The sequence below is a fragment of the Vespula pensylvanica genome, chromosome 4 (assembly GCF_014466175.1).
Source record: "Vespula pensylvanica isolate Volc-1 chromosome 4, ASM1446617v1, whole genome shotgun sequence".
In the NCBI taxonomy this organism is placed as follows: domain Eukaryota; kingdom Metazoa; phylum Arthropoda; class Insecta; order Hymenoptera; family Vespidae; genus Vespula; species Vespula pensylvanica.
Genome location: NC_057688.1, coordinates 10,271,546 through 10,281,119, shown reverse-complemented (window position 1 = coordinate 10,281,119; position 9,574 = coordinate 10,271,546). Strand labels below are relative to the sequence as shown.

The 9,574-nt window shown below is 42.6% G+C and overlaps 1 protein-coding gene across 1 annotated transcript in view; it reads right to left on the bottom strand.

The window, feature by feature from the left end:
- The window catches only part of LOC122628452 (protein 60A), a 14,127-nt gene extending 4,816 nt beyond the window's left edge, over positions 1-9,311 (bottom strand). Inside the window, exons 1-3 of the mRNA XM_043810782.1 lie at positions 8,769-9,311; positions 4,476-4,662; positions 2,061-2,215 (exon numbers count right to left, since the gene is read on the bottom strand). Of these exons, the coding sequence (XP_043666717.1) occupies positions 2,061-2,215; positions 4,476-4,662; positions 8,769-9,183 (757 nt within the window). The 5' untranslated portion in view covers positions 9,184-9,311. The remainder of the gene's footprint in view (positions 1-2,060; positions 2,216-4,475; positions 4,663-8,768) is intronic.
- Between the last annotated feature and the right edge of the window lie 263 nt (positions 9,312-9,574).

Genomic DNA, 9,574 nt, shown 5'->3' with positions numbered 1-9,574 from the left:
AGAGAGAGAGAGAGAGAGAGAGAGAGAGAGAGAGAGAGAGAGAGAGAGTAGAAACGCGTACATGAATATTCGTAGGTAAATACGTGTTGCAAGAGGAACGCGCCTCTCCATGAAGATAAAAAAAGAAGGATATATTGTGGTATCTCTTTCTCCCTCTCTCTCTTTCTCTCGCTCTCTCTCCTCTCCTCTCCTCTCCTCTTCTCTCCTCTCCTCTCCTCTCCTCTCCTCTCCTCTCCTCTCCTCTCCTCTCCTCTCCTCTCCTCTCCTCTCCTCTCTCCATGAAGCTCGCACGTACTCGTACACGTACACACGAACGTAGGTATCTCTTTTAATCCGTACGTACAGAAAAGATGTCTGTATGAAAGTGTGTACCTCCGATCTTGTGTTTTATATTGAATGATCAAAGGTAAACCGGTTGTACTGAGAACGAGAGAAGTGGAAGACGGTGTGCACGTGTGCGCGTATCAGAGAGAGAGAGAGAGAGAGAGAGAGAGAGAGAGAGAGAGAGAGAGAGAGAGAAAGAGAGAGAGAGAGAGAGAAAGAGAGAGACTAGTGACAGGGTATGGGAAGAAAGAAACAAGCAACAAAATGATCTAGGCGCGGCAAACAACAAACTCTACGCACACGCGACGTTCAGATGGTTTCAGCTACTTTGCTTGAACATACCGCATTTATATATTCTCGACGTTATACCACCAAGTTCCAATCGTGTGCTACCAATAAAAGGGTCACAATTAATGTTATCTTCTATTATCATTTTTTAAATAGATCGATCTCTCGACAAAATGTTCTACTCAATTCGCTAATGAATATTCAATTGATTAGATTCTTATCTTCAAGGCCAAACTAATCGAATTCTAATATGATTGAATAAATTTAATATTCAATTATTTCAATTATTGATATGATTCGATTCACGAAATTATTCGTGAATGAGTCAAGTCTCGCGACTATTAAAATCCAATAGGGAGATCGCTTTTTATTTCTAATACTCTGTATGATCTTCATCTGAAATTCAGTGACAAGATTCAAAATAAGATTCATGGTCGAAGTTATCTTATCATCTAGATATCTATCTTTCTCTTTCCTTTTGTATCTCTTTCCTCTTGTGACGTGTCATCTGCTTTCTTTTCTTTCACATCTTAAACTCGAGAGACCATTTCGCAGACATGGGAATACCTCAAGTATATCACCAATCATTTGTAAATAAATTTAAATTATTTATAAAATCATGTTGATGCATTGTATTTGCGCGAATGACGAAAAAAGGAAGCACTGTGTGTTTTTTAAATATCTTCTTAAATCAAGAACTTTTATTACATGTCATTGAAGAAGTCAATAAGAACTTCTTTCTCAATCGATTCTGATTATTTTCGAAATTGATACGAACAAGTATGACTATTTGAGTAATTACCGGTAGATCTTAACAGTTACGCATGAGAGAAATGAGAGAAGGAGGAGAAGATAGGGAAAGAGAGAGAAAGAGTGATGGAGAGAGGCGGGAGGGAGCGAGAGGGAGGGAGAGGGAGGGGATGGGGAGCGAGAGAGAGAGAGAGAGAGAGAGAGAGAGAGAGACTTTCCAGAATGGAAGTGAGAGCTTGTAACAGGTGTATATCTATACGCGTCTATAGCATACAGTCTTCTTCGAGTCAGGTGTATAAGAACGATCCGGAATTCACCGCGTCGAACTTCTGACCCCGAAGTGTTTATTAGCCATGAGCTGTTGCTCAATGCATGCTGTAAGCACGCGCATCCGTGCATGTGTTCGAGCATATTCATACTTAAGCACGCGTGAACTTCGCATTACGGCAATTTACATGTAACCACGTGGGCTTATCCCCCCATCGTTTTCGTAGGTAATATTGTTTCTTCTAACGAGAAACCTTCGTCTTTGCAATCTATTTGGAGCAATTTTTTTTAACGTTTTCATTTTTGTTACGACATTGTCTTTCATGCCTACGATCCGAAAACTCATTTGTCGTACAAATACAATAAAAATGGTCAATCGATTATGCCTCCAAGAATAATTGAGCTGGTAATAAAAGTAACTGCACACTCACCAGAACGATCGGCAGGATGAACCGAAAGATACAATCCTCGATTTCCATTGGGGTTATTCACCCAATGTGAAAGAGGTTCGCTGACGTTTAATGTCAACCATCCTTCTCTTCCTATTGTCGTGTTTATCGCATCAACATACTGTAATTCCCGTGACCTAAAAATACATAATATTATATTAATAAACTAAAGTATAAAGCTACATAGTCGATCGTTCGTTGTCTTTAACAAACCACCAATGCAAGATCTGCCTTGTCATCGACTACAAAGAAGCACGCTTTGCGTCGTATTTAGATCCTTGAAGAGATAATTAACGTGCCTACGCATAATTAGAAAGAGAGATAGATAGAGAGTGAGAAAGAGAATGAGAGAAAGACGAACAGATAGACAGAGACAGAGAGAAACATGCGTTACTCATAATCTAACAATAAGTGCGTGTCAAATCGCACCGATACGTAGAAAAATCTGCTTATCGTTACAGCATCGTCAATCGAATAATGTCGTATGCGAGAAGGAAACATTTCTAGTTTTTCCCGTTGAAACGAACGCCATCGGACGAGTTGACATAATAATTTTTTCGTACGTAGTAGGACTATCAGTATGTATATATCAACAATGAATTATCTCGTCACGTTCGTTTCTTCCCACGATAATTATTGCATTTCAAATAACATTCCTCTAGCGCGTGAGCGCAAATCGATCGGATCTATCGATTGAAAAGCATTAGATTCTTACGTAAATGAGTTTGCATCGTCTCGCATACCTAGCTCATTCACTCGTTGCGATCATCATATGTATAATATCATCATTTGGCAAATTGTTGAAATGAGAAAATCAAAAGTTGAAATTAATGTAAATTACTTCACATCAGTGCATGCTTGGCCGCTTCACGAAGCATAATGAATCATGCGGAGAAAAAGATCGTGGGAACGTCGACTCTCGAAGTAGGTAGACCTGCCGATTACATATATATTATATTTTATACGTATAAAATATTATATATATGTACATATGTATATATATATATACTTATATATGGTCGGCTCACGAATTTTTTTACAAACATTTGTCGAAGAGTGGCAGAAAGGAGCACGTGGTTGCGTCTTGTATCTGACAGAACATTTATAGAAACCTGAGCGCACATAAGAAAGCCGAGTCGCCAAGTTGTCTCGAAAGAAGCTTCAAGTAGATGAAGGAAAAGAAATAGGAAGAAAAGGATGCGTGACGCATCGAGGGAAACGAAGAAGGAGAGGAAAGAGTAGGAGGTGGAGGTGGAGACAGAGGAACTGCGTGCGTCTAACTGCGTAGGCACAGCAAGTAACTCGCATTCTTAACTCCTTGCCCGGAGTCCGTCGTCTCCACGGCTAATTTACCTCAATTTACGGAATAGCGTTTCCTGTCGGGGCCTGTATATCGGTCAGGTCGTAGTACCAAAGTCTGCGGAGGTACCAGTGACGGACAGTGACGGGCTTAGACACGCCGTCGCCATTCTCGCTGGAAGCTCGACCTTCCTCTCGGAAGGACCGAATTAATCGACCGACCGCTCGCTCTCCCCCGATCTTCCATGCGCTAAATGCTCGTTCTTCTTCGTCGCGCGCGTACCCTGCCATATCAGATTTTATTCCTCCTCGATCTCCCTACCACCCGTATCGTCCTTGCCGAGATCCTTACATCGAGAAAGCTGGAAATGGTCCGTTTAATAAGGAAAGACGTGCGATCTTTCGTACTTCAAAAATAACAGCCATCTATCGTCATCACTGTGGCATACCTTCGACGCAGCGCTGGATATGAATCAGACAACCAGAAAGATGGAAGAAAAAGAAAAAAGGAAAGAGAAAGAGATGGATGGGTCCTCGACGCTTTCTCACAGGTAGAACAAAAATACCTGACATTTTTTCGCTGACTTGAAGACGGCCTAATTAGGACTACGATGACGATGTCAAAAACCACCAATATTCCCTTTACTCAAACGAAATTAGTCTTGCTTTTCTCTTCGAGATCAATTATCTCTCTAGATGAAACTATGAGAGTGATAGAAAAGACAGATTCAGAAAAAAACAAGTTACAAAGAAAGATAGAGAGAGGGGGGGGGGGAGGGAGGAAGAGAGACAGACAAACAGACAGACAGAAAGAGTGAGAAAATAAAAAGAAGATAAAGATAAAACGCTTCTTCTCTCGATTTCTTTAACATTTGAAATATGAATAACCAAGAAATGCAGCTTCCGTTCATAATCGATAAGATAAGTTGCGACTTATAACCTGTAAAGAAGAAACTTTTAATTCGCCACCCTTCGTCGTATTAATTTCGAGAGTCCACGTGGTAGATGGATAGAGAGAGAGAGAGAGAGAGAGAGAGAGAGAGAGAGAGAGAGAGAGAGAGAGAGAGAGAGAGAGAGACAAAACTGCTCCAAGCTTACCCATCTTCACTTCTTAGAACTCGATATGCCGTGATCATGTAAGATCCACGATTCCTTCGACTTTTCACGTCTATGCTTCGATAAAGCCTTAATTCAGCTCCTATTATGTGTTCTCCAGGTGGAACATCCGAGACATCGAACCAAAGTCTTTTTCCACGCTCGTGCCTCACCCCAGGAACGTGATGATCTGCGAATTGAGAAAAGCACTTTCATTAAGTCGTTTCAACAGCGGTCATCGCATGGAACGTAAATTTACGATGGGTTCGTTTAGAGGCAATTAGTCTCCACTCCTTATCTACTAAACTATGGAAGCTTCTGTCCTTACAGATAAGCGGACAGCTAAAGGCAGGTCATTTACGAACGTAATAAAAATTCTCTTAGAAAGTATCTGTTCCAACGTTTCTCGATGAGTCACGTTAAGTCGACAAAGTCACGTCAAAAGAATTGAATCTTCCACAAAATTCCGCTGGAACGGAAGAATCTTGATATGTGGGTCACTTTTCTTTTTTGGACATACCGACAAAGCCTATTTTAAAGAGGAAGGCTTGTTTTGGAGATCGATAAGGGCAATTCTCGTAAACGAGAATCTCCAGAACGAGCCGTAGACAATTCGCAGCGTGAAATCGTCCTTTTTTTACCGTCAAAGCGGCTACAGTTAGAGACTATCTTACCCTTCGAGTTAAAAAAGAAGAAGGGTCATGGAAGAGGAGGAACGAAGAGAAGAAAACGAAAAAGAAAAGAGAAGAGAGAAGGGACGAACGTACTCTTTCCCATTCGCTTTCTTTCTCTAACGGCTCAGAGGCCACAGAGGAGGCTTAAGTAATGCCTAATGTTTCTCTGATCGGAGGCGAGGAGGAGGAAGAAAACGAAGGAGAGCCGTAGAGGTGGGCCTTAAGAGAGGCGGGGAGCAGACGAGGGCATAAAAATTTGTTTTGTTTTTCTTGGACGGTCGCATTCCAACGGCACCTGATTGCCGCGAGCGAGGCTGGACCCCTGGCACTCGGGGTGGTCCCGAATAGCTCGAGTCCATTCTGGACCGCTCCACGCCAAGAGTGGACTTTTCTTTTTTACCCCCTCCGTACCCGCCCGTTCCACTCTACTCCATCCCACTTGGACTCCTCCACCCTCCCACAGCTTCATCCGACCTCTCTTACATTCAAACGCATCATAGTCCGACAACTGGCTACGAGGAAGTAGTCGTACAAGAAAGAGTATATGCATTCTCTTCTGCTTCGTTATCTTTCTTACCAACTATCTACTCCCTTGTGTACCTTCTACATACCTAACATGTATCTTCTCTTTATTTTTCTCAACACTCTTTTACAATAAGTAATTTTTCACACTTACCAACGAGTCATTTAATTCTTCTATTAAGTTATATTTGACATTATTTAAAGATATTATTCGTATTTCTTTGGAAAAAAAAAAAAAAAAAAATGAAACCTCGTAAAGGCTGATCCAAGTCATTAATCCTATCGTAAAGTCACAATCACTTTGCATTCGCCACTTTTCGACCTCGGCAAGAAACCGGATGGCTCATCTATCTATTCCTTCTAGATTCTCTCTTCGTTTTTGCCAAATACTTCTCTCTCTTCCTCTCCCTCCCCCTCCCCCCTCCCCCCCTCTCTCTCGTCTTTCCGACAAGAGAGAGCCGCCCTTGGTAAAAGACAGATAGTTGAGAGAATGAGAGATGAAGAGAGGGGAAAGAGAACGGTCTTGGAAAGAGAGGAGCAAAAGAACCATCCGGGATGAACGTGGGCACCCAAGTTGAGACATTTTTACCTGCCCGCGGCTTCGCGTGGGGAAAGAGAGATATTGACTCGTCTTCCCAATGGGGATACCCATGACCAAAGGAAAGAGAACAAGTAAAAGGAAGAAAGAGAAAGGCGATGGAGAAACTTTAGATAATATATTGTAAAGATGCGCACGTGTATCAAGATGTTTTTATATCTATTTTATTAGCAATCCGGTGTTTTTTTTTTTCGTTCTTTGGAATCAATCGATCAAAGAAATTATTTAATAACTATCTGTGTGATATTCTTGATGATATTTTAAAAAGTAGAGATTGTACGGCCTTGCGTCGGCATGGTACCTAAATATCGATGACTATGCTTACAAATCTCCGAAGGACTTCGAGATGTATGGATTTATTCGGACACAGCTTATAAGTCGCACGATTTAAACCGAAAAGATGGAGAATCGAAAGAGGAGGAATTTCCATATATTGCTTTTCGCGAATGTTTCTAAAGATAACAATTGACACGCATAATCGAGTACTAGATCTTAACGATACTAATCTTCGAATTAAGAGAACGTTGTTTTTACATTTTCAACTGTTGCTTTCTAATTATAAACAGGTGTGTGTGTGTGTGTGTGTGCGTGCGTGCGTGCGTGCGTGCGTGCGTGCGTGCGTGCGTGCGTATGTGTGAATACACATACTCATCTATTTATAATATATATTCTAATTATTATTAGCCTACAAGTGCAGCAGCAGAAAGGAAAAAGAAAGACAGAAGGCACATATGTAAGGGAGAACAGGGTAATCAATTAAAACGGACTGGTAGTCGTATAACGTAATAACGCGATTTAATTTATGTACGTTTTTATCGGACGCTCTGAGTTCCCAGTATTGGGTTGGGTACATATGTCGAATAAGTTATGGTTATAGCCTTATGGGTATCAATTTATATGCATGCCGCATATCACGTCGAAAAGCCTAGAACGTTTCTCAACGCGAGCCACGGTAGAGACGGCAACGTCAGGGAGATAGAGAGAGAGAGAGAGAGAGAGAGAGAGAGAGAGAGAGAGAGAGAGAGAGAGAGAGCACATGGACGAAGAAGAAGTTTCCGAGAAGTCCAACCGTGCTTCTTTGCGAAGGATACCAAGTTCCACACTAGAAACTGACCTCTCACGTTCGACCACGTAAGCCTGATCACAAAACCAAGATCGAATTCCTCGTCGATGTCGTTCTTGGACGACCAATCGTGCAGACTTCCTCTTCCTTTCTTCATGGAAGGAGAAACGTTGCATTCCTCGGTTCGGATACATCTTGGTTGCCAATTTGAGTTCGTTCTATCGCGACTTCGGTATCTCATCTTTCAACACAAGAGATTAAGAGAAATCGATGTACATTCTCTTACCGATTTTCAAACTTTTCTTTTCTTCTCTTCCTAACGTCGATAGTAAAGGATATATCCCGTTTTAATCAAATGTCGAATTCGAGCATGAACCTTTTATGATAGATCCATTTACGAAAAAAGATCTTTGTAATCGCAAGTCTGGTTTGTAAGATATTTGTATAGATATCTTTACACATGGTCTAGACGACTGCTTGGAAATTAGTCGCTCGTAAAGTGGTACGATAAAGCAAGAATCTTACGATTAGCAAATAGAAAGTATCGTGAGAGGAGGAGTTTTATACATTTGTATGCGTCAAAATGGAAGAAAGTCGTCGAGACATTTCGGTTTTCTGCTTCCGCTTCGTGTTACAAGTATTGCCAAAATAACTGTTAAATGTGAGAAACGGTATATATATGTAAACGTGACGAATGTTGACGATCGTTGATGAAATGATCAATTTGTAATACGAATTTCGATCTCATTAAATTAACAAACTCTATGAAATAAAACGATCGCATAAAGATGTATTAGATCTTCGCAACTAGAACTCGTTACTTCTCGGTGTGTTTCTACGAGGACATAGATTCACGAAGAACGGGTTCGTAAACGAGTTTCGGAATACGTCGTGAGCGGGGTTCACGATCTCTACCTTGAGTAACGTAAATGCATTTCCTTCTCTATCTCTTCTATTTTTCTTTCATTGATTCTAAAAGATCAGCTTAATGAGAAGGTCTTTGAAGATATCGTTGATTCTATTCTATTCCAAGCAAGAGTGATATGCCGTTCCGAGCTAATTGAAATGTCACGAGATGACAACTCGAAATAAAATTGCAAAAAGGAAGCATCTGGCCTATGGTCAGATAAGAAAACGAAGAGGAGCATGAACGAGAAAAAAAGTATATATATTTACGTCGGGATAATTAATAAAAAACGGAAAATGTTGGAAAGATAAGTCCTCGCCTATGATCTTTCTCTTTATACCACGAGTCCGTCCATGCATGTATTTAAATAAGTATGGCAAGGAGTCACGCAGAATCGCGAGTAGCCGCGGACTTATGAGTCGCATTTCTCTTTCTCTCTCTCTCTCTCTCTCTCTCTCTCTCTCTCTCTCTCTCCTCTCCTCTCTTCGTTCTCTCCATCTATTCCCCTCCCCTGAAGAGAATAATCACTCACTGTGCGCAGCAAAGGTCATGATGACGTCGCTCTGGTCGATGGCCCTGAGATCCTGACCAGTAAGATCGAACTCTCCTCCAGCCCTATGCGTTTGATCGATTATCGATCGTCGAGTGTCGTCCTCATCTTCGCCGAGAGCGTTCTTATAAATGTCAAGCAGAAATTTAGGTGCGGACCTTTTGATTTGAGGTGGCCTTCCAGCTGTGTTCCTCGGTCTATCAGGCAATCCGAGTAAATTCAATATCTCATGCTCGACTTCACGTTTTTCTCTCTGGCTAACGACCCTGTGTACGATTGTCTGATCAAAGCCATTGTCGACGTAGAGTCCACTCATCCTCTCACTGCAGCCGCTCGTCGTTAATTCGCTGAGGATCGTAGTGAGGATCAGGATCGGCGCGAGACGGCACGATAACATCTCGTCGTCGACGAGCTCTGGCCGGAGGTCACCCTCCCGCCTCCAGCACCACCACCACCACCACCACCGCCGCCACAACACTTTCGTCTTCGTCTTCGTCGTCGTCGTCGTCGTCGTCGTTGTCGTCGTCGTCGTCGTCCTCTTCGTCTTCGTCTTCGTCTTCGTCTTCGTCGTCGTCGTTGTCGTCGTCGTCGTCGTTGTCGTCGTCGTCGTCGTCGTCGTCGTCGTTGTGCTCGTCGTCGTCGCCGCCCTCGTCGCCGTCGCCGTCGCCGTCGCCGTCGCCGTCGTCGTTGCCGCCCTCGTCGTCGTCGTCGTTGCCGCCCTCGTCGTCGTCGTCGTTGTCGCCGTCGTCGCCGCCGCCGCCGTCGTCGTTGTCGTCGTCGTCACCGTC